The following is a 25,852-nucleotide window of genomic DNA, read 5'->3' on the forward strand; positions in this document are numbered from 1 at the left end:
TCACTTAGGCCTCTCAAAGTCACTGTCAAATGTGATGTGGTCCCTAAAAAATGGCTTTGTAAACTGTGTTTGAAAAATGAGAAATTGCTGATAAACTTTGAACCCTTCTAACTTCTTAACAAAAAAATTAAGTTTAAAAAGTGGTGTTTTTTTAAAGCACACATGTGGTAAATGGTATTTATTTACTTTTTTGTGTAGCATAACTCTCTGGTTTAAGGGTATAAAAATTAAAAGTTTGAAAATGTTGGCCACATTTCCGATATTTTCATAAATAAACAAAAAATATTGTCCTAAATTTTCCACTAACATTAAGTACAATATGTCACAAAAGAAGAGTCTCCGAATCATCAGGATCCGTGGAAGCGTTCACGAGTTATTACCTCATAATGTCACACTGGTCAGAATTGCAAAAATTTGGCCGTGTCAGGATAGTGAAAACAGGTTGAGTGGTAAAGGGGATAATATATACAATATGGGAACACAAACTATAAATCATTTTATACATTGAGGATAAAAAAACATATAAAATACTATACTTTTACATCACTTGAGATGAATGGATTACCAATAAGACATTGAGAAAAAAAACTTCAGTTAGATAATATATTCTGCAAGGTAAACTCTATGGGTGACAGGAAAATTGAAATAAAATTTTATACATATAGGTGAGACATATACATTTTTAATTTATCCTTAAAATTTACCTGTAAGAATTGCTCTCTCGTGACTTGACATTTAAGGGCACTTTACACGCTGCGATATCGCTATCGATATCGCTAGAGAGCGTACCCACCCCCGTCGGTTGTGCGTTATGGGCAAATCGCTGCCCATGGCGCACAACATTGCTTACACCCGTCACACGGACTTACCTTCCCTGCGACGTCGCTGTGGCCGGCAAACTGCCTACTTTCTAAAGGGGCGGTTCGTACGACGTCACAGCGAAGTCACACGGCAGCCACCCAATAGAAGCGGAGGGGCGGAGATGAGCGGCAGGAATATCCCGCCCACCTCCTTCCTTCCTCATTGCCGGTGGACTCAGGTAAGGAGATGTTCGTCGTTCCTGCGGTGTCACACATAGCGATGTGTGATGTTGCAGGAACAACGAACAACCAGCGGCATGCACCAACAACGGTATTATGAAAAGGAGCAACGTGTCAACGATCAACGATTTTTGCCGTTTTTGCGATCGTTGATCGTCACTCCTAGCTGTCACATGCTGCGATGTCGCTAAAGACGCCGGATGTGCGTCACAAACACCGTGACCCCGACGATATATCGTTAGCGATGTCGCAGCGTGTAAAGCACCCTTTACTCCCAGAGCACTTTAACTTAGTAAGGGCGCTATGAAAAAATATTATAATAATAACAATACCATAATAATAATAATAATAAAAAAAAGTATATACTAATATATATAGATAGTCTTTTGGGTAGAACTGTTTTTTTCAACAATTACTTGTATTAGTTTTATCATAGTAAAAAGTATGATTTTAGTATTCTTATTACTTTTATATTTGCTTGTCCTTTTAGGAGGATGTTTCCTACAATCAGGGTCTCATTTTCAGGAGTAGATCCGGACGCCAAGTACATAGTTCTAATGGATATAGTACCAGTTGACAACAAAAGATACAGATATGCCTACCACAGATCATCTTGGCTGGTGGCCGGGAAAGCAGATCCTCCTCTACCTGCCCGGTAAGTGATAAAAATACTAATGATATCATATTTATTGAAAAATTAACTGTGAGCAATGTGATAATGTAGGGGTTTAGAAAATCTGGCCAAAGTATCACAAATGCTGCTGTAGAACGTTAGAATTTTTGAATCATCAGACATCATGCTTAAAGGGTCTAAATGGCATTAGAAAAAAAATTAATTCCTTGTTTTTTCCTGAGAACTGCACTATTCTTGCTCATGAGCGCTATCTGATATTTTTAGTAAGGCCCCCTGAACATAAATAAGACTTTGAACCATAGTTTCAGCAATTAATTCACATGGGTAAACTCAGAGGTACTCAACCTTTCTGACCTTGAGAGCCACATGCAGCTTTGATAGAAGGTCGCAAGTCAAATTCAGCTCAGAGAGAGGTTCGTGAGCCACATCCAGCTTTTGCCCCCTTTACAGTAGTGACACCAAGAGACCCCATTACCAATATAATGGTAGTGTCAAAGCTTTTCTACAGAAATCACAACAAGGTGTCTACCAAGATCCAGGGGTTCATTCTTAACCTGCTCTTCTATGCAAGACTACTTTCAAAAGTCACCATGTGTAGACCTGCTTTTCATAGCTGTTTGCTAGACATGGTTCTTATGCACCAAGCTGGAAGGCAGCCGCGAGTCACACATCATGGGCACACCAGCCACATAAACAGGTTGGGGACCTCTTGGTTAACTGATTCAATTGTATGGACATTACGACTCTGGTACATCAGTTTTTGCGGCTGACAGCTTCAGATGTTGGTGTAGGATGGATCACAATGCTTGATATAACATTTTGATTGAGCACTGAATCAGTCACTGTGAGAAAATTGTGAAAAATCCCGATGATAACTGATGCCTAATGATTTTTAAATCAGTTCTGCAATCAATTGTGATCTGTTCAGTTTCATCAGATTCAGGAAGCTAAGCCTGCTGAAATAGATTTTTGTGAATGCAGCTGAAACCCCATTCAAATGACCTTAATGGTTGTCCATCTTTGGGGAAATATTACTTTGTTACTTAAACAGGTTGTCCACTACTTTGCCATTGATAGCCTATCCCTAGAAAAGGTCATCAATGTCTGATCGGCCGGGGTCTGACACCCGGCACCCCCACCGATCAGCTGCTCTCAATCTTGGCAGCAGATGGCCGTAAATGCTCAGTTCCGGCGCTGCTTCATCTATATATATAAGAGCCGTTGGGATTACTCGTGGTTACTTGCTAATCCCTCCCCTCCATGTGACGTCATCACAGCCGACCCATCCCATACATAAACTCGCATATGCCGCCACCTCGGCAGATATTTCTGTGCAGTCATCACCCCCACAAAGAGAAAGTTCCTCTCCCGGGGGAAGTCGTCCTCGTTGCTTGGCTCCAGGGCTCCATTGTATGGGGGTTGCAGATCATGTCAGCTCAGGTCCGTCCTGCTCCCGGTCTGCCCCACACAGCCCGTCGCTGGTCCTTCTGTGGAGCGGGACCACTTGCCACTGTACCAGTGCAGGTCGGCGGCCCGGGGTTATGATGAGGTGGGAGGCCATGATGAAGCCCAGCACCAGCCCCAGCAGCACGCTGAGTCACGAGCAGCGGCCCTGAGCGCCCATCTATGCACAGGTCGCGGCCTACATTCCCATTGTCTGAGATCAGCGCCTACAGCCTGTGTCCTGTCTTGTACCTGGAGCCGCCATCACTGCCGTCATCTACCTGTGTGCCCCAGTGGCTCTCCACCGTGCCCAGCTCCCCGCAGCCTGCCACGACACTGGCTGCAGGTCATCCACCGCTACCTATTGTCCTGTCCTCCCTCGCCTCGGGCTCACAGGTGGCCTAACATGCTCCGCTCCTGCACACTCAGGTCTGGGGGATTGGTGTCAGAGTTGCGGCCCTCCTCTCCTGCCACTGCCTGTCTTCTAGCTCCACACACGCTGCCCCACACACAGCTCCTCATGTCACCTGCGCCGCAGCTCTTTAAGCTCCACAGACTATAGAACGAAGGATTTAACCCACCCGGCACCCGTCCTCCCCTTCTGATTGCATGCGAGTGAGAGAAGCCCTGAATCATGTGACTTGAGCTGTATACTTTTGGGGGGAGCTATATACCAAGGAGGTGAGCTGTATACCCTTGGGGGAGAGCTGTGTACCAGGGAGGTGAGCTGTATACCCTTCGGGAGGAGAGCTGTATACCCTTGGGGAGGAGAGCTGTATACTCTTGGGGAGGAGAGCTGTATACCCCTGGGGAGGAGAGCTGTATACCCTTTGGGAGAGCTGTATACCCTTGGGGAGGAGCGCTGTATACCCTTGGAGAGGAGAGTTGTATACCCTTGGGGAGGAGAGCTGTATACCCTTGGGGGAGGGAACCTGTATACCCTTGAGGGGAGGGAACCTGTATACCCTTGAGGGGAAACTGTATACCCTTGGGGGAGGGGAGTTATATAACCTTTGGAGGGAAGGCAGCTGTTTACCATTGGGAGGAAAGCTGTATACCCTTGGGAAGGACAGCTGTATACCCTTGGGGGAGGACAGCTGTATACCTTTGGGGGAGCTATATACTAGGGAGGTGAGCTGTATACCCTTGTGAGGGAAGAGAGCTGTATACCCTTGGGGAAGAGCTGTATACCCTTCAGGAGTAGAGCTGTATACCCTTGGGTAGGAGAGCTGTATACTCTTGGGAAGGAGAGCTGTATACCCTTGGGGAGGAGATCTGTATACCCTTGGGGAAGGGAGCTGTATACCCTTCGGGAGAGAGCTGTATACCCTTGGGGAGGAGAGCTGTATACCCTTGGGGGAGGGAACCTGTATACCCTTGGGGGAAAGCTGTATACCCTTGAGAGGAGGGGAGTTGTATACCCTTGGGAAGGATGGCAGCTGTTTACCCTTGAGAGGAGAGCTATATACCCTTTGGGGAAGGACAGCTGTATACCCTTTGGGGAAAAGACAGCTGTATACCTTTGGGGAGCTATATACTAGGGAGGTGAACTGTATACCCTTGGGGGGAGGAGAGCTGTATACCCTTGAACCGAGCATTAGCTGGCTGAGAACAGCTAGTCTTCTCATAGTGACCAAGGCCGGGTACTGCACATCCTCCTCCTATTGATTAGAATGGGAGGCGGAAGTGCAGTACCTGGCTGCGGCCACTATTATAAGACGGGGCAGTTCTGGAACTGAGCATTTCCGGCTGCCTGCTGCCACTACCGGGACCGAGAACAGCTGATCGACGGGGTGTGGGGTGTCGGTGGCAATCAGACATTGATCCTATTTTAGGGATAGGCCATCAATGTCAAAGTAGTGGACAATGCATGTACTTTAGGCTACAAATATTTTTTGAAGTTGGGTTTCATTACAAACTTTGGATTGTTTGCCATCTATGTAGCTTCTCGATTGCAAAATTTATAATGAGCCCGAATTGCAAAAATTATTTTTAGCCCATAATACTTGCATTTAAGCAAAAAAATATTTATAATTAGCCCAAAAAGGTAGACAACCATTATGTTCATTTGGATGAGACTAAAGGCCACTTTACACGCTATGATATCGTGACCGATATCGCTAGCGTGCGCACCCGCCCCCATCGTTTGTCCGTCACGAGCAAATCGCTGCCCGTGGCGCACAAAATCGCGTGCACCCGTCACACTACTTACCAGCATAGCAACGTCGCTGTGACCGGCGAACCGCCTCCTTTCTAAGGGGGCGGTTCGTTCAGCGTCATAGCGACGTCACTATGCGGCCGCCCAATAGAAGCGGAGGGGCGGAGATGAGCGGGACGTAAACATCCCACCCACCTTCTTCCTTCCTCATTGCCGCCGGTGGCAGGTAAGGAGAGGTTCCTCGTTCCTGCGGTGTCACACATAGCAATGTGTGCTGCCGCAGGAGCGACGAACTACATCGATACTGCAGCAGCAACGATATTCGAGATTAGGGGGCATGTCACCGATGAGCGATTTTGACCGTTTTTGCGACGATTCAAAATCGCTCATAGGTGTCACACGCAACGACATCGCTAATGCGGCCGGATGTGCGTCACGAATTCCGTGACCCCAACGAGATCGCTTTAGCGATGTCGTAGCGTGTAAAGTGGCCTTTAGGCTGGGTTCACATGTTTCCATTGCATCAGACTCCATTTTTTGAGTCTTAAGAAACTCAAGTTCTTTTTGTTCTGTGCCACATACAGTATATTCACTTTTTCCATACAGCAGTATCTCTGTTAAGAATGAAAGATTTGTATTTTGTGGTTTTGTAGCTTCCAATTTCAGCCATGATTTACAAGAATGTCTTTTTATAGAGACTATAAAATCATTAATTTAGACTTTAGCATGATCTTAATTTAAAAAACAATCCAGGTATACAATAACAATAAGATGATTCCACTTATAATCATAAAAGTGCTAGGAAAATATCAAAATTAAGCAATAAAAACTGGAATTGCTCTACATCCATATAAACCATTACTTTAGAGGGCTAATATCTTAAAAGCATTCATGTGCAGATAGTAAATGTTTCCATAGATTAGTACATTATACTGTAAAGCTTGTGAATAAATCCATAAGTAAAATGTACAGAATACAAATACAACAAAATTGGAAAATACAGTTTCTGCAAATGAAGAAAAAAAAAATGACCCCATAGGATTTCTCCTAAAGAATCATAATCCCATTTATTTAATTTAAATTTAGGTTATGGTTTAGAGCCCTGGATAGTGAAATAATTCTCCAAATCTATGAATAATGCTCACTTTTGTCCATTTGCTTAAACAAATATCCTAAGATGATACTAGATGGAGGAGTAGTTAAGGGGACTACTGCAGAAGGTTCCCCCAGGTTCTGGGTGGCACCAATCACTCTGCCTTGTATACTTAGTAAGAGAGTAGGGGCAGTGAAATGATCCTTTGACCTGGTTGAAGAAAATGCTTTCTTGTATTGCCTCAGGGTTGGACACATCATTGGTGCATCCGAGGCCCAAGAGGTAAGAAGGCCCACTAACACTTTCAAAGCAGGTGGAATTATGATGAGTTATTGGACTGCCAAGGGTCCATATATTGTTGTACAGGGGCAATCTTCTGTCTGTTTCTACCCTATATTGCCTGATATATATGACATGCCCATGGCGGGGCCATGAGGTTACTCGTTACCAGGCCGCGGTTCTGTTTCTGGGACGTTGCAGTGGCGAGGCCCGATTCCGTGTCACCGATGGTGTTGTTTAAATATAAAGGGGATGATGATAGTTATTCATGATGCCACCTGTGGTATGCGGCAAGTTAGAGGCCACCGCTGCGGGATGTGGACCTCTGGGGCAGATGGTGACGCAGATTAGATGGTGCAGCCAAAGGCAAAGCTGGGCCCCAGGGCGGATGGGGGTAGTAGTAGGTGATGGCGGGGGTGCAGGCCGAAGACGCAGGCAAATTATGGAGCGACACAGGTATGCAGTCTCAAGGTTTTTGCTCCCTGTAGAAGGTTCCCAGGTAACACAACGTCAGTGACCGCCTTTGGAGTGCTGGGGTTTCATTGTGATGGGCTCCAGCCGATTCCAGGTAGTTTGGAGGTCAAGTCTGGGGCACCTTTCTTATGTTCCTTCCCTGGTCGTCTTCCTGCGCTGACTTCTCTCCCACCTGTCCCGCACCTACGCACACAGTGCCCTGAGCCAGTGTCCGCGGGCCCTGTTGGGTGGCTTAAAGCTCTCTCCCATGGCCCTATGTGGTCACTTTCCAGCGGATTTGCATATGGAGTTGGCTTTGGTAAAAATGTGTCCTCAGCCTCTGGTTTTACTAGCAGAGCACGTTGATTCTTCTCCTCTAGCCTAGGGACCAGTCCCTGTTCTGCAGCCAAGTCCTTCTACTCTGATGCTGTATGTGGAACGAGGCCACGGGAGTATGGCGCACTTCCCGTGGTCTCTAGGACCCCTTCTGTCTTGTGCCTGGGTCGAGCTGCACCAGCTTCAGACCACAGGTATTCCCTCCTCCACTGCTCCTTCCAACTGTCTCACACTGCAATCTCCCCAACTCACTAGACTCCACCCCCAGGCCCTGTCGAATTAGGGGGAGGGAGGAACCATCACCAGTGGTGGCTATACATAGTATTAATTGAACGAAGCACTAACCCTGACACGGTGGGGAGCTTCTAAATGAGGTGTTGTGTGTTTTGTCTGCATACCGGTGGATGATCCTCCGTACCCAGGATGGAATACCACACTTCTGGCTGAGGTGCAGTACCTCTGTGGCGACTGAAGCCTCAGGGGCGCCACATATACAATGCATTGTATGTATATTATCATACAAAGGAAATATCCAGGTCTCTGGATTATATCTATTCTACCATTGATTACCAACTATCTCACCACTGAGCAGCTACCATATTTACCGTTATATCTTACGGATATGTCATCAATGTAGTAGACAATCTCTTTAATCCCAAATTTTGCAAATCGGATAAGAGTAATATTATTTGTAGATTGTTCCTGCGGTCAATATGTCATCTGCATAATATTTCACCAAATGATAATGTTATTTATGCCATATCCATACTAATTAGCCTCTCTAATATTTGAGCATAATGTTTTGAAAGCTGGAGGAGCTTATGTAGGATTTACACTGTAGAGCAAATGCTACTGATATGCTGATTGTACTATTCTGAGATAAGGACATAGCAGATATCTTTATAATCTTTATGATTGAATTTGGCTTTCCAATTTGTCAGTAAAGATTTGGCTGTCCATACTATTTTGCAAAAGTGTCATGACAAAAAGAGGCTGGCAGCTTGTACCAGATCTTTAGAAATATAAAGTGACCCCTGTATTGTATCCTGATTATATTAGATTCATACTACTTGATGGTAGGTGCCAAACTGTATTTGAATTTAAAATAATAATAATAATAATACATTATTATTATCATTATTATTTATTTATAATTATTATTATTTATATTATTATTATTATTTTATGCTTGAACCTTTTTATGAAATTATGTATGTTTTGTACTTTTGTTTGCCAGATGCAATGATGATACCCGTGGGAACATGTTATAAATATTAGGCATCTCTATATGCCTCGGTGATCTGTGTAGGAATGATGATGTACAGTTGATGTTTATTTTAATGTGCTGTATAGTAGATAGGTCGGAGAACGTGCATATTTAATATATCTCCACCCTTTTATGCTTCCAGGTTATATGTCCATCCGGATTCTCCATTTACTGGGGAGCAATTGCTAAAACAAATGGTTTCTTTTGAGAAAGTGAAGCTCACAAACAACGAACTGGACCAACATGGCCATGTAAGTGTGTATATTTCTGAGCACTAACACCAAGGTCACATACAGTGCAGGCACCAAAATAACATCAGCACCATCACAGAAGATTGCATTACTCATCCAGCCACAAGTGCTGGGACAGATAAAAAAAAAATGGAGGGGATAGTGGCATTCGTATGTGTGATGTGATTAGAGGAAGAAGCATGGACAGCTTTACAATCAGCCGAGATAATTCTGTGTCTTTGATAATTGTCAAGTATTCAGCACATATGGCTTTAGGAATTTTCAGGCTAGATGTTTGCAATGTTTGCAATTATTTCCTCAGCTGGAATTTCAGTTCTGATAAGAATTTCATTATTGTTATACTTTTAAAGCCTCAGTGTTATGGACACCACTGGCAGACACAGACAGAAAAAGGCCACAGAGTCACAGGGTAGGAAATGACAGAGCAGGGGCTCCTAGACTGGTCCTCAGACTTGAGACCCTGCTCTGTCCCTTATCTCAGAGGTACGCTTGATGGTAGCGAGGTCTGAGCCCCCAGCATGACCCTGACTCCTGTCTGAACCCTGATCTTACTCCCCTCTCATCCACCCTTGGGGGAGCCAGAAATAAAGTAACAAAACCCCACAGAAATGACACGGTCAAGGGAGAACAAACACTCATACACATTGCACTAAAATACAAAGGAGAAACAATACATGTACAGGGAAAAAAAGAGAAAAGGAAGTAAGTCAATGCATGACAGGGAAACTTCCATACCACTCAAAATAGCAAACTACAGGTCACCAAGAACTGGAGCACCACAAGAGACCGGACTCGCTAGAGCTATGCGGAAGCTATTTTCACATCAGGAACACAGGTTCCCATACTTTAAATAGGAAAGAGATAGCTGTGGGTAGTAATTAGCAACCTGCTCCTAGAAGCAGCACACAAATCCATAAGAATTAACTGCTGCAGGGCTGGGAAGCAGTGGAAATGAATCAACCAATGCCCGGCTCAGGATGAACAACTATGAGATCTCAGGTTGCCTGTCAGACTCCATAATGTGAACAGAGTCCGACACAGTAGTGGCACCCTGTGAGTGTGGAACCGAACACTGCATGACACCCAATGAAAGAACAATATATGGGCTCTTTGGAGCCCAAGAGCTCATCAAAGTGCACAATTCTACCTACTTTGAAGGTGGAAATGGGCCCCCTAAACTTTTGGTCCCCTGTGTGGCTGCACAGGCTGCATCAATGATATGTCTGCCCCTCATGGACACTATATTCAATTTCATTATATTGCTTCATAAGTACAATAAAGAAAAATATAACTGAGGGAGATTCTTCTGCTGCTCCATCCATACACAAAGGGATCTGTACTTGATTAATTTATTTTAGAAACTCCCACAGAACTGAATTGGAAAGAGCCAATCACATGACCACCTGTCCATTGACAGAGGGAGAAGATTAGGCTCAGAGTAAATACCAACATCAGATATTTATGGCATAGCCTGTTAACCCTTTTCCACATCTGCACATGTGTAAATGTATGACGCGATTCAGAAGCGGGTGTGTAGAGTGTCTACAGCCACTGAATAATGGTTGTGTATCACTGCTAGGAGCTGTCTCTAACAGCTTCTGGTGGAGCATAGCTACACCTGCAACTGACTCCCTGTTAAATGCCACTGTCGATCTGTGACAGCGGCTTTACAAATGTTCCGGCATAGGAAGTGCATTATTTTATGTGTAAGGGACCTGGACAGCAGAAGACACATTGAAGTAATATTTCAGTGTCTGGGAGGGGGACATCGCCATCTGCTGGCCAGAGGAGACAGCAGGAACTAAACTGAAAGATGTGTGTTTCCCTGAGGGAAGATTTTCGAAGAGACACTGGGTCAGTTGACAGTTGTTTCACATTTACAAGATATGAAGGGCCTGGGTCTCTAAATGCTACATCTATCAAAATGTAAAATGAATTAACCCAATTGGTAAACACTGTAAACAGGAAAAAATGTAAAATACCAAAACTGGGGGATTTTTTTTGTTGCAATGATGCAAAAAATGCTGTAAGAAGCAACTATAATGTCATATCTAACTCAAAATAATATGTTAAAATGTTGGTTTGCCCACAAAAAATGAGCTTTTGTACAATGCCTTTGACCAGGTGTCAGAAATGTATTGTTATAAATTTTCGATTTTTTTTTTTTCCCCACTAAGATAATGAATAAATGGGAAAAATTTGGTATCGCTGTAATTGTACTGACCTAGACAATGATGATTCAAGGTCATTTATACAACACAGAGTACACCATAAAGACAATTCCTAAGAAACAATGTCAGAACTGCGGCTGGGGGGGGGTGGGGGGAGTTTCCCAATTTCACCGCATTTGAAATTTGTTTTCCCATATTCTGTACACTATTTGGTAAAATGAATGATGTCATTCAACTGAACAACTCATTCTGCAAATAACAAGCTCTCAAATTTCTCTGTGGATATGAAAATAACAAAGTTGTGGCTCTTGGAAGAAAACACGAAAATGCAAAAAAGGAACTTGCCATCTTGGGAAGGGGATAAAGTCAGAGAATGGAATACCCCTTTAAAGCTATTATCTCTTCAACAATACTGAATGTGATGCATGATCTGGAGCCACTCTTATTGAATCTCTTCATTCTGGCACAAAAAATTGGACCCAGAGTGGGGAATCTCTTTAGGCATGTCCTTAATTTCGAAAGATAGTATACCGGGCTTATAGTGGTTGTAGTGGATAAACAAAATAGAGATGCTTAGTAGTGATGAGCAAGTATGCTTGACACTGCTCGGTACTTGATCGAGCATCCGGGTGCACGGAATGATAGGTGCCCCGTTCGGTTGCCTGCTTTGACATAGCCCTGGCCACCACAGCCCACAATATCTGCAGGCAGCAGACATCGCCCAGCAACCTCCGTTCCATCTTCCTGTCCACTGCAGTCCATATCATCCAGGTGCAGCTGGTATTGCCAGCAACTTCCGCTCTATGTACGTCATTCAAATGTTGTCCCCAGCCAAAGTTACTTTGCCGTTAGTTTCTCTTGAGTCCCCAATCCAGAAAAGAGGGAGTGTCACCAGCATTTGCAATAGACTGATATACATATATATTATTTATACAAAAATATATAATATAACACATGCCATGATGCCATGTAATGGGTGAGATTCATCTTTGCCAATATATGTCTCATGTTATTTTAATGTAGATTATTCTGAACTCCATGCACAAGTACCAGCCGAGGGTTCACATCATCAAGAAAAAGGATCACACAGCATCTCTGCTAAATCTAAAGTCAGAAGAATTCAGGACGTTTATCTTTCAAGAAACAGTCTTTACTGCTGTTACAGCCTATCAAAACCAACTGGTAAGCCCATTATTCAATACTAAATATGCACCTATTAATTCACAAGATAGGAAGTTTGACCCTTTACAACTTGTGTCCATTTGCCCTAGTATACAATATGGATGTTACAGGTTCCATCCTAATCACCAGAGTCTATACAAAGAGCTGAGATGCCTCTATACACATTATAAGGCCATTTGATCCCAAATAAATGGCAGGTGTGTTCAGATGAGTGTACATATTCAGGTTTGGATGGGACCTACTAATATTCTTACCAGTATGATGTAGCTTCACCCAGTCCTTTCTGTTAGGAAACAGAATGGTAACATTTATAGGATATTCAACTACCTATTCTTTATTTCCTCTAAGATCAGTGGCACATAAACCTGTTAAAAAAAATTCTATTTTGCTCATGTGGAATGCAAGGTAATCTGTCACCAGGTTTTTGCTACCTTATCTGAGAGCAGCATAATGTAGGAAAAGAAACCTTGATTCCAATGATGTGTCACTTAGTTTACTGGTTGCAGCAATTGTGATACAATCAGAGTTCTTAGATGTTACAGGTAGTATTGCTCAGAAAGGTAATCACACCTATACCACAATTCTCTGTGTGCATTGTCTCTTGACAGCGAGCTGCTTATCATAGGAAGAGGCGTGGTCAGACTAGTAGTTATGTGAGCTATAGACCTGGCAGTGATATTCAACTAGTGATAAAACCTTCATCATAAGTAAACAGTACACAGTGTGATAAGAAGCACATAACTGAATTATGTGTTTAACCCCTACAGAATTCTGTCTTCATATTACATAGCAAAAAACAGCAAACAGATTCCTTTTAACATGCATGCTTGGAACTTGTGGTGCATATATGTTTATGGGGGATTTGGGATGATTTTGCTGTTTTCATGATGGGTTGAGTGTAGTGCAAGAATGTTCTGGATCCAGGAGTGTTCTTTAATATGGACAAACCCCAAAACATAAGAGCTCCCTTATTTCCTATAATGAAGTCATGTCAAAGCGTATTATCAATGTTCAAGCATGTAATATATGAGTGTTGTAAGCTAGGCATACACATTACCCCAGATCAAATACACCATTATTCATAAATCATTAGAATAAGTACATTTTCTGCCCTTTTCACTGCTGTTGCTAGGGATTTGATTGAATTTATTTTTTCTTTATTGGATAAAGGATAAACACATTACACTTTCAACAAACTATCTCATAATTTAGGATTTAAAGGTCAGGTTTCAATCTAAACAGTCAAACCACTTTGACAGAGTTGAAGTGCAGGTCAACGGACATGCTTAAAGATGGTTTTTGATAGATATTTGTATTTATTGCCTGATAAGTCAGACATACTAAGCAAAGTCTAGGAAGATAACAGGAAAAAAATTGCAGTTGAGCTTGTCCATGTCTATAAATTTATCTGGAAATGGTGGAAAGAATGTAAAAGTTAAGTCTGATATTTAAACACTGAGCCACTTGGACGCAGGTCTAGAATGGGTGGCGAATGATACAAGGATCCTCCCTTTCATGATCTATGGCTCTGCAATAGGCATAACACAATGTAAAGCTTTCCTTCTCAATAGACAGTACAACAGGTGAAACGTAAATACAAGACAATTCTATAAAGAGAAAATCTTGTGTTAACTATTATCATAATACTTTCTAGAAATAATTTTCCCATCAAATACTCAAACTTTAATTACATAGTAACTAGTGTTCTAGGCAAAGAAACCTCTAATGAGTGGTAAAAAGTAAAGACAATATTAGATGTTTGCAATATCACTAGTGCTATAAGAATGCTTAAACAGGAGCCGATTTACTAACTAGAAATCATTGTGTGACCTTTATCTTTGTAGATAACTAAGCTGAAAATTGACAGCAACCCTTTCGCTAAAGGATTTCGGGACTCATCCAGGCTTACTGATATTGAGAGGTAATGGAAACTTATAGTATAAGATTACAAAAATGATCAGTTTTCTTATTGTTTTCCATATATTTTTCAAGAATTCAAATGTAAGGAAACCAATCATCAGGAATTAGATTCCCAAATTGCCTTGAACCTTTTATCCAGGATAGTAACAGGTTCCCAATTATGTTGTACTTTCTATCAGGTACAGAAAATAATTTAAAGGGTTATTCTCATCGCCGACATCCTATTCCAATATGTAGTCAGTGTAGTAGTAGTAGTAATAATAATAATAATAATAATAATAATAATAATAATAATAGCAAATAGTTCAAATTAGAAATGTAGCATAGTTCTTCTGATATAGCCATGTCTCTTATCTCATGTGCAGGGCATTACAGCTTAGGTATCCATGGTTCCGGCAACTAGCTAACTGTCACTATATGAATGGCTGTAACCATGGATGCCTAAGCTACAATGTCCTGCATCCAGCACATGAGGTAGGAGACGTGGCTATATCAGGAGAACTATACTACATTTCTAATTGAAGGCATTTGCTAATATTATTACATCTACAACATATTAGGAATATAGAGGCTGTGGCCAAATAGCGCAATAGGGTCTTACCAGATAAAACATTGAAGTAATAAAATTAGGTAAACTCACTTTTTTGGGTTGTGCCAGTCACAGCGCCTATAATCACGTGGTATCAAGGTGAAACAGCTGCAGCCCCAAAGTACTCAGAAGGAGATAAATGAAGGAATCCGGGTGTCACGCTGCACTTATCACTATTCAGACTAAATAAATTAATCCATGTCTTTATTGAAATTGCCAAGTACAGGTCAATGCGTTTCAGAGGTCGCAGCCCCCTTCCTCAGGACATATAGCAATGATAAGGATACGCCGTGTGACACCCGGTTTCCTTCATTTATCGCCTACAACATATTGGGATAGGATCTTGGAGATGGGAATAACCATTTAAGAGGCTTTATTCCCAAGCTTTCATACAGTTTGCAAGGTTCAGCCTTTCTCCGGAGAAGCCTGGTTGGCCAGTGCCATTCCTGACTGATGTTGTCTACATTGTCTAAAACCACCAGTGCTGTTGACAGGTGTATGTGCAGATACCATACCCAACCTACAGGAGAGGGACCAGCTATCCTGACTTCTCTGGAAAATGGCTCCTCTTCCCTAATTTTTGGGAATACAGCCTTCACAGCTATTTTTCTGCATGATGCCACGTCTGCTAGAAGGTAAAAGTACATCATTGGGAAATTGTTACTGGCCTAGATAGTAGGGTAGTGCCTGTTTGCTGTTTGAAGACCTAACTCCAAATGACAGGTTCTCTTTATAGTTTTGATTGACTCTATATAACATTATTATTATTATTAGTATGTGCCATTGTACATGCACTCAGCATTGTTCCATTTCTAAAGTTTGTTTTATAAAAACCATTTAGAAATAGATTTAAGTGAAATCATAAATTGATAGAATGGGGTCCCTCATTCTAGAACTTCATCTATTATTCAGAGTAGAGAGCGACTACACTAGAGAACCCAGTATTCTCATAAATTAATGTCAATGAGCCTTTCTGATTTCATGCAGTGCCAACATTGAAAAATTCAACAAATGATACTTCAATCCCCTACAAATTACACCTATTTGCTAACGATCCTATCAACAAACCTACTAGTGGGATAGCCTGTCATCAGGTTTTCTTCGGAAGGCCCTTCCAATAAAATGGGATTGTATGATGTTGACAGCTTATTTACTTTTCAATGATAAGGTGGAGGCCCCAACACTTGGACTTCCAGTAGTTTTAGAATAAAGTGTTCATATAGACCAGCACCCCCTTCACCGTTTTTTGGCTTTATAGAGGACCCTTATCATACAGTTGTGTAAGGAGCTTCCATGCAGCCCCATTCATACGATCGTAGTGACAAGTGCGAAGGGAAGGGGATGCAGTGCCACACTATATCCTAGGGACATAGCATGTTTTTAAAAACTGGTCTATTTCGATATAATTATTACACTGATTTTCTAAAACTTTGTGGGATAATTGATGACATTGCTTTTATGAAATGGACTCCCAAAATATATTCCTTTAGCATTAGTTAAGCCTCCACCCTGTGCTGGAGATTTCTTTGTGGTTTATTTTTTTCTTATTTTTTTTTCTCTTTTCAAAATTAACAACAAAGGTCAATATTTTATTTATTACATTATTTTTTTGCCCATTTGATTTCAAAAGGTTGGGAACTAACCACATATACAACTGAGAAGAGACAAAGGTCACAACAAATACGGTTGTAAAGCCAATGCAAAATGAACACTGGGGCAAATATTTGCCAAAATACAATGATTGGTATGACTAAACATCTTTAAAATGCGTTTAGGTATTTCATTTTTTGAAATTAGATTATAGCTAAAATTGTTTTTTTTATTACACTGTTTTACGGTATATCAATCAAACTTGTCATAAAAGTCCCATTAATGGCAGCTTCACCCTCTGCAATGGTATTCAGTAAAGGGAGTTTGCTAATGAGTGGCGTCTCCCTAAAAATTAATGGGAGTTACAGAAATTCTGTGTTTATTAATTTAATTCAATACCTTTATACCGTAGAAGTTGGACTCAATTTTTCCTATATAGGGCTACTAATAGTTTTTAAAAATAACATGCTAATCACCCGCTGCCGACACTGGAGGATTCAATGAGAGAACAGGGAAACGTAAGCTCCCGCTAATAGCGCCTGCCAATTTTACTAATGTCTGGAGCTCTGTATTGGAAAAATTGAGTTACAATCATGATATGATGAGTAATTGCACATAAAAATGACACAATAAAAAAAGGTGCAGATTCATGACATACACATAAGACAGGTGTTGGATGAACAGATATTTGACAGCTATCTTCTCCAACACTTCTTTCAGTGAATATCTAGAAGCAAGTCTGATGGACCAACACGATTTTTTTTTTCTGTTGGAGAAAAAAAAACATATGCCTTCAAATGAAATCGGAGGCATACAGAGGTACAGTAGAGGCCCTACTGATTTTTATGGCAGCCATAATATGGCAGTGTGCATGAGCCCTTTAATATGTTCTTTTCAGATATACATTTACCAATGAAATGGTTCGCTATAAATACACGCTCATACTCATTTAGGCTACGTTGAGCTTTTGGTGAGTTTTTGATGTTGCAGAATTCCTGCACCTAATATGTAAATTAGGTTACTTTTCTATTTTTATTCTTTTTTTTCTGTGCATTTTTCAATATTCGTTTTTACCACATTTTTGATGCTGCAATTTTTGTCCTTTGTTTAAAGGGGGGTTCACAACTTATTTCTCCAAGCCACGTAGATATAATGTTGAGAAACAAAGTTTCTCTCACATACCTTGTGTTGCCAATAGTGTATGTGAGCGGTGCATTTGCAGTCCAATCATCCCCTTCTCGTGACCTCCCCAGCTCCGTGACCTCTAATGTCCAGTGATGTCACGTCAACTTCCAGTTGTCCTAACATCACAATGGTCGGCCCCAGTTTTCCTGAGTGACTGGGCTGTGGGTGGTGTTTCACCACTTACCACGGCCCAGCATCACTCCTGCTTGTGGCGCACTGCAGTGAAGGAGAGAGCAGGGCAGAGAGATGCTGGGCTGTGACGCTGAGCTGTGACGAGCAGTGAAATGCCGCCCACAGCCCAGTCACTCAGGAAGACTGGGGCCGGCCGCAGTGATGTCAGGTCAACTGAAAGTTGAAGTGACATCACCAGATCCCAGAGGTCATGGATCTCTCGGGGTCACTTGAAGGGGATGAGCGGACTGCAAAAGCATCGCTCACAGGCACTATTGACAACACAAGGTATTTGAGAGATGCCTTGCTTCTCAACATTATATCAATGTGGTTTGAAAAAATAAGTAGTGAACCTCTGCTTTAATCTAAAGCTACCTTCTTTTTGATATTTCCGGATACTTGGCTTTGCCAAAACTTTATTGATATGCTTACGGAGTACATGCATTTTTGATGCGTCCCTTCAGTGGAAATGCTCTAAAAAATGGATGTGCTTTTTTTGCCTGCGATTTTTCCCGCATCTAATGGAAGACTATGGGGAAAATCTGCTCAGAAAATTAAGCATACCAGCAAGAAAAACGGACATGTTGTGGATTTGAAAAGCACCACACAGCAGTATGAGAAAAAAAGAAGCACAGTGGGCATGCGATTTCTATAAATTCCCTCCACTTTACTGGAAAGGTAAAATGCGGTGTTTCTGACTCATAACGATACCATACACAGCGTCAAAAACTAACCAAAAGCTCATCGTGGAATAATAGCCTTAAAGTATTATTTCAGAAAATTGTGCAAAAGACGCACCAAAATGGTGAACTGTATGAATACATTTCTTAACTACCAAATTACATGTGCCCACTGTTGTAAAACACCACCGGGGCCCAAATTTGGAGGAAACATCAAGTGAAAGACTGGAATGTTATATGTTTCCCATGGTGACTAAACAAGAAATCAATCCCAATGATAGGAGTATAGTTATTATTAACATTGGACCATTTTTTTTGTGTTTGAAATAATACAGCTTATAAACTAATCTACTGTAGTCATGATTGCTAGTATTGGATAAAGGCTTATAGATAGGCAAACAAAGTCTTGTTAGGGAGTCAGCAAACAACATCTGACAAGTATTGTGAAGGCTGTTCATCATCTCTTCTATAATCTATCACAGCACAGCACATCTAATATGTCAATTAAGCAGGCAGAAATAAATGGGTTGTGTATACTCACTACCGTCCTTCTCAGTCGCGGCCTATACGTTTCATTTTCAAATGTTTAACACAGCCTTTCCCCTAAACAGCCTTTAGGGAAAAATCCAAATCAGATCAATTGATCTTTAGAGAAGAAAATTGAATTAGTCTGGAGTCAGTTAGTGCACTAAACCTCCGAGTAATTGGATTGCTTCTTGTAACAGATTAGAATCAGCTCCGATCTGAAACCAGCGTAGAGAGATCTCTTCTAGGCAAAATCTGAGGCAAAAACAAGTTTTTTTATGACACGATGACAGAAATGGTAGAAATCTGCACTAATTGAATCTTACATTATGAATATATAGGTTTTATCTAAAGCCTCCGGAAAAAAAATTAGAGGAGTCATTTACTGCAATTCAATTTACTAAATTGTAAACAATCACTGCACAATTTTATCACCATTTTAATTAACCATCCAATATTTTCCAGCATCAATCGAGCCAAGAAAATATATCTGAAATCTCAAAGTAATTTACTCAATAAATGACAAGTTCACTTACCGGTGTATTCTCTGTTTTCTCCTCTTGGTTTAAAAAATACCAGATTTTTCAGACTATAACCCACACCAGACCATAAGACACACCTAGGTCTAAGAGGAGGAAAATATACAAAAAAAAATGGAAGCAAAAAATGTGGTCATGGCGCACTGTTACTGGGGGATCTGCTGTTGACACTTTTATGGGGATAATGTCCCCTAATTCTGTACTAATGTCCCCATCCTGGGCCCATCCTGTATATACTGTAAGTCCCCCATCCAGGCATATATGATCCCCATCTTGGTCCCATCCTGGTATATATGTCCCCCATCCTTGTATATTTGATCCCCATCCTGGGCCCATTCTGGTATGAATGTCCCTCATCCTGGTATACATTCTCCATCCTGGTATATATGATCCCCATCATGGGCCCATCCTGGTGTATATGCCTTCCGTTATGCCACACACATAAAAAAATAAACAATTTTACTCACCTTTACTGATGGACGAACTCGCAGATAATCAGGACCGGTGGGTCTAACCGGGTAAAAAAAAAACAAAATTGTTCCAGCCCGGGATTGATCTTGGGTAGCTGTCTGGACACCGGACCCCATATAAGTCAATTGGGACTTGAATCCGGCGATTAAAAGTGGTGGTGGAAGGGATAGGGGAATAGGAGCAAGCGTACTATAATTACAAAGGCTCTGCCGCAGCTGTAGCTGCTGCAGCGGCCACTAGTTCACTTTGGGGGCCGCTCTTTTACCTTCACACTGTTTCCCATTGCCCACCGGCGCCTGTGACGTTGGTTACAGTCAGATGCACTCCCACCCTAGGTGACAGCGTGTCAGCTGACTGCTTCCAATCACAGACACTGTGTGCATCTATCATACAGTAAAAATAAATACATAAAAAAAATTTCGTAGGGTCCCCCCATATCATGATTCCCAGCACAGAAAATACATACGTCTAGAGGTTGCAGCTCCCAGCTGGGCGCTTATTTTGGCTGTGTATCAAAATAAGGGGCTTTTTTTCTTTTAACCTCTTCACGACACATGATCGTGGATCGTGTCACTGTAATCTCCGCCAGCTGCCGCGGCAGCCGGTGGCAGTCCCTGCACATGTCAGCTGATTTGAACAGCTAACATGTGTGCCACTCAGGCATGAGTGGATCTACGATCCACACATGCCTGTTAACCCCTTACATCTCAATGTCAAAATCTGACAGTGCACCGTGGTAAACATTCACTTACCTATCGGAAGTCATGTGACATGATCATGTGGAGCCGATGGTTGCCACGGTAGCACAGAGTCATGTGATGACTCCAGTAGCTATCATGAGTCAGTTCCTCTTACAGCTATCAGAGGGCTATGTGTGAGAGGAGAGCAGCTTTACTGCAGATCAGAGCAATGCTGCTCTGAGCTACAGAAATGAACTAGAGGGACTAGTAAAATAAAAAAAAAGTTAGAAAAGTTTTAAAAAATTTAAAAAAAAAATAAAAAACTTAAAAGTTTAGATCACCCCAAATTCACCTCATTGAAATTTAAAGAGCTAAAAAAAATATACACACATTTGGTATCCCTGCATTCAGAAACACCCGATCTATCAAAATATAAAATCAATTAATCTGATCGGTAAATGGCGTAGATGCAAAGAAAATCCAAACGCTAAAATTACGTTTTTTCGTTGCTGCAAAATGGAATAACAGGCTTTCAAAGCATAGCGTTTAAAGTACCATTAAACACGTCAGCTTGAGTCACAAAAAATAAACCATCACTGAGCCCCAGATCCCGAAAAATGAAAATGCTACGGGTTTCGGAATTTGGCACAAAAAATACGCCACTTTTTTTGGACAAATTCTGATTTTTTTAACCCCTTATATAAAAGTAAACCTAAACATGTTTAGTGTCTACAAACTGGTACCAACCTGAGGCATCACACCGACACATCAGTTTTACCATATAGTGAACACGATGAATAAAATACCCCAAAACCAATTGTGCGATCACACTTTTTTTGCAATTTTTCCGCACTTAGAATTTTTTTTGCCATTTTCCAGTACACTATATGGTAAAACTCATCATTTCAGTTAAAAATATAACTTTTCCTGCAAAAAATATGCCCTTATATGTCAAGATTGATGGAAAAATAAAAAAGTTAAGCCTCTTGGAGGAAGAAGAGCAAAAAACAAACAAACGGAAAAGAAGAAAATCGCCCGGGGGGAAGGGGTTAAATTATTTAAATAAGTAATTAAAATAGCCATTGTGCAGTCCCCCCAATTTTGATTTCCAGTCATCCATGATAAAACCTGACAGGTGGTGGCTGGTATTCTCAGTCTGGGGAGACCCATGCTTATTGGGGCCCCAGCCTTAAGATAGCAGCCTGCAGCGAGCCAGAATTGTCGCATCCTTTAGATACGACAATCTCAGCACTTTACTCACCTCTCCCGACTGCCCTGATGCGGAGGCAATCGGGGGTAATAAGGGGTTAATCACAGCTCACAGCTGTCACTAAGCCCTAGATGATTAGTATAGGGAGGCGTTACTAATCTGTAAATGAAAGTAAATAAACACGAACATCAAAAAAAAAACCTTTATTTGAAATAAAATACAAACAACATCATCTTTTACCATTTTATTAACCTCAAAAACACCTCTGCAGGTCCGATGTAATACACGCAAGGTCCCACGACGATGCCAGCTTTGCTATATCTGAGTCAGAGTGAGCGCCAAAAAACATGTGAGCTTGAGAATCAATGCGGTTTGAAAGGATGCTATAGATAACCAGGTTCAGGTTAGAAAAAATAGTAAAAAGCTTCTATTTACACACAACACGTTTCTGAGGCTACTGCCTCCTTCATCAAGTGCTAACTTTTGAATAAACAAGGTATGTATTTATACACCAGAATAAACCAACCCCTCAAAAACATAGATAAAAAAACATATAATTGAAAAAAATCCGCATTACATCCTTAAATTGATGATAAAGAACAACATTATGAAAGGACAGTTGTATACAATTAATACAATTAATACTAGATAATATACACATATTAAAATACTAATAGCATAAAGGGAACCATTTGGAGACAAATAAAAAAAGTTAAAGAAAATATAACAAAGTGACACTGGGGTTGTGAAGGGCTGCAGAACCCAATCTGGTGAGTTTGGTCAGGGCCGGGGCCTACATTATCTTATTGTTGTCCATTAACAGCAGCGCTCTGTGGTTTTTGTCTTTCCTTTATGCTGTGTGCTTCAGGCAGAAACTGAGCCACACAACAAGTGGTGACGACATCACTCAGGTTAGTTGCGGTCACAGCGGGAGGTTCCCATGGTCCTCCACCTGTGTTTGCAGGTAAAAACCTCAGGGGAGCTCAGTGAACTCAGTGACGTCATCTGAGGTGAGATCACTGCCTTGATTGAGATCATCTCAGGTCAGGTTACCTATGATCACAGGTGGAGGACCATGAGAACCTCCAGCTGTGACTGTAACGAACCTGATTGACAGCACTGCTGATCATGCTGCTCTGTCTCTGCCTGAAGATTACAGTGGGCAGTCATGTTCTATGGCACTCGCTGTGACTCAGATAAAGCAGAGCTGGAATCATTGTGGGGCCTCATGTGGATTATGTTGGACCTGCAGGGGTGTTTTTGGAGTTAGTAAAGTGGTAAAAGTGAGTGTTTTTTTGCTTTTATTTCAAATGAAGGATTTTTCCCATGTTTGTGTTTATTACTTTTCACTTACAGATTAGTAATGGGGCAGGGTCTCATAGACGCCACCCATTACTAAACTAGGGCTTATTGAGAGCTGTGAGCTGCTATTAATCCCTTATTACTCCAATGGCCACTGCACCAGGGCAATCGGGAAGAGCCGAGTAAGGTGCTGGGATTGTCACATCTAATGGATGCGACAATTCTGGGCTGCAGCAGGGCCCAATAAGCATGAGTTTCCACAGCCTGAAAATATCAGCCTCCAGTTTTTTCTTAGCTGGGCATTAAAATTTGGGGGGACCACATGCCAGTTTTTTTTAATTATTTATGTAAATAATAAAAAAAAAGCCATATACGGTTCCTGTTATTTTGATACACAGACAAGATAAGTGCACGGCTGGTGGTTGCAGCCTGTAGCCGTATGCTTTATCTCTGCTAGGTATCATAATATGGGTGGACTCTACACCAATTTTCTACTAATATTATTTTTTATTCTACAATAGACGCACATAGCGTCTGTGATTGGAAGTAGTCAGCTAACACGCTGACTCTCAGGGTGGGGGCGCGTCTGACTGCAACCAGTCACAGACACCAATGGGCGTGGAAAGCATATGCAATGAAGGTAAATAAGCAACCCAGGAGTGAATGATCGTCTGCAGGAGCAGGAGCAGTTACAGCCGCGCCAGAGCCTTGGTAAGTATAGCCCGCTTGCTTAATTATTTTTTTCTTTATTTTTTTGTATTTCCTGACTGCCAGATACATATCAATACCTGGAATTCCCTTAGAATTCTGGTCACGGGCCCAAAACTCTGGTACATTTGAAACTGTGCTGGTCCGGACTTTTCCAGTCCAGGTCCGCCCATCACTACTCACCTTCCCTCTATTCCCACAGTGAGTGGCATCATCTTCTGATGTTGGCAACAGACTATGGCATGTAACAGACATACAGTGCATGACGTCACTGCCATTTTCCCCCAGCCACATATGTCGACTTTCGGCTAATCTGAAATGAATATTCACAACAGGCATGTATAATATTAATATAATGAATATAATATAATATATTCTCTTTAATAGCAGGCACACGATTGTGCCAGCTGCTGCAGGAACATGTGATTTTTGAGAGGCAGAATGAACAAAAAACAGCAATTCCAAAACTGGTTTGTTGTTTTTTTTTTAAAGTCGTTTACTGTTTGGAAAAGTGATATCACAGCTTTATTCCTCAGTACACATATAGTCTTTCTTCTCTGTTTGAGTGCAGTGTGTACGTGGTTTAGTTCTCCCTTGTACGTGTCTTTTTTGTGGGGTATTGTTACTGGGTTTCTGGCCCACTCCCAGGGTCTCAAGTCTGAGAGCCATCCCTGTTGTGTCATTACATACCCTGTGACAGTACGATTACAGTAATAGCACATATATAGATGGATTTTTATGTTTGCCTCCTTCACACAATCAAAACAATGTTATAGAAAAAAAAAGATTTTTCATCGCTATATTCTGACAGCTATAGCTTTTATATTTTTCCACTGATAAAGATATTGTGGCTTGTTTTCCTTGCATGACGAGATGACCTTTGCAGGAATATCATATTTATCTTCATCTGACTTTTTGATCTTGATATATATTCTACTGCAGCCTAATGAAAAAGCCTCATTTTTGCTACTTTTTTATGGTGTTCACGGAAGGGGTTAACTACTGTGGCAGATGTATAGATCTAGTCGTTTCAGATGTGGCAATACTAAATATGTGTACCTGTTTTATTTATTTTTACATAAATATACATATTTATTGGTATATTTTTTAGTCTTTTTTGTTATTTATTTTTGGATTTTTTTTTACTTTCTTTCTTTTACTTTTTTACTTAGTCCCCCTAGGGACATTAAACTTTTGTCTGATTGATGGTATAATGCTTTGCGATGAGCAAGCATGACACTGCACTACACTTGTCAGTGTGACGCTGACAGAACGCCTCTTAGAGCATGCATTTGGAATGGTCTAACAGGCCACCATAGCCAGATAGCTGGAGGTTGCCATTTGACCTCAGGTTGCCTAGTCAACGATCTAGATCCCGTGATCACATTGCAGGGATCCCGATCCAGAGGGAGAGAGAGCCCCCTCCCTCTCCCAGCCTCCAAAATGCTGAAAATTGTTATTGATTGCAGCATTTAGAGGTTTAAACAGCCAGGGGTAGTGCGGGCACTGACTCTTGCTGTGACCGCGGGGTCTCGGCTACCATTTAAGCAAAGCCCCCGACACAGCTCCTGTATCCGCACTATAACCAGGATGTACCGGTGGGTCTATTTTCGTGAATGCAATGCAATATATGACGTGTCGGTAAGTCCAATGTCAGGTAGGGGTTAATGGGGAAAACTAGGGGTGATTAGAATTTTCATATTTTTATGTTTTCCACATTCTTAAACACTTTTTTTTCCATGATATTATAATTCCCTCAGAGGACTTGAACGTTCGATCATCGAATAGCTTGTAATATATACTACAATACCACATGGCATTGTAGTATATATTGTAAATCATAAACTCCTTTGAAGCTCAGCATATGACTACGTTCACACTATGAGTATTTGGTCACTATTTTACATCAGTATTTGTAAGCTGAAATCAGCAGTGGCACAATCAGAGGAAAATTATAATAGAAACACATTCACCA

At 41.4% G+C, this 25,852-nt stretch overlaps 1 protein-coding gene across 2 annotated transcripts in view; it reads left to right on the forward strand.

Annotated features, from left to right (window-relative positions):
- Window positions 1-25,852, forward strand: part of TBX20 (T-box transcription factor 20) — a 52,425-nt gene that overhangs the window by 20,956 nt on the left and 5,617 nt on the right. The window contains exons 3-7 of one of the 2 annotated variants that reach the window (XM_075316590.1): window positions 1,531-1,695; window positions 8,846-8,954; window positions 12,149-12,307; window positions 14,152-14,228; window positions 17,127-17,225. In XM_075316590.1, coding sequence (XP_075172705.1) covers window positions 1,531-1,695; window positions 8,846-8,954; window positions 12,149-12,307; window positions 14,152-14,228; window positions 17,127-17,225 — 609 coding nt within the window. The remainder of the gene's footprint in view (window positions 1-1,530; window positions 1,696-8,845; window positions 8,955-12,148; window positions 12,308-14,151; window positions 14,229-17,126; window positions 17,226-25,852) is intronic. The other variant, XM_075316591.1, reaches the window with a different exon arrangement.

Source organism: Anomaloglossus baeobatrachus, chromosome 6, assembly GCF_048569485.1.
Source record: "Anomaloglossus baeobatrachus isolate aAnoBae1 chromosome 6, aAnoBae1.hap1, whole genome shotgun sequence".
NCBI classification, from domain to species: Eukaryota; Metazoa; Chordata; class Amphibia; order Anura; family Aromobatidae; genus Anomaloglossus; species Anomaloglossus baeobatrachus.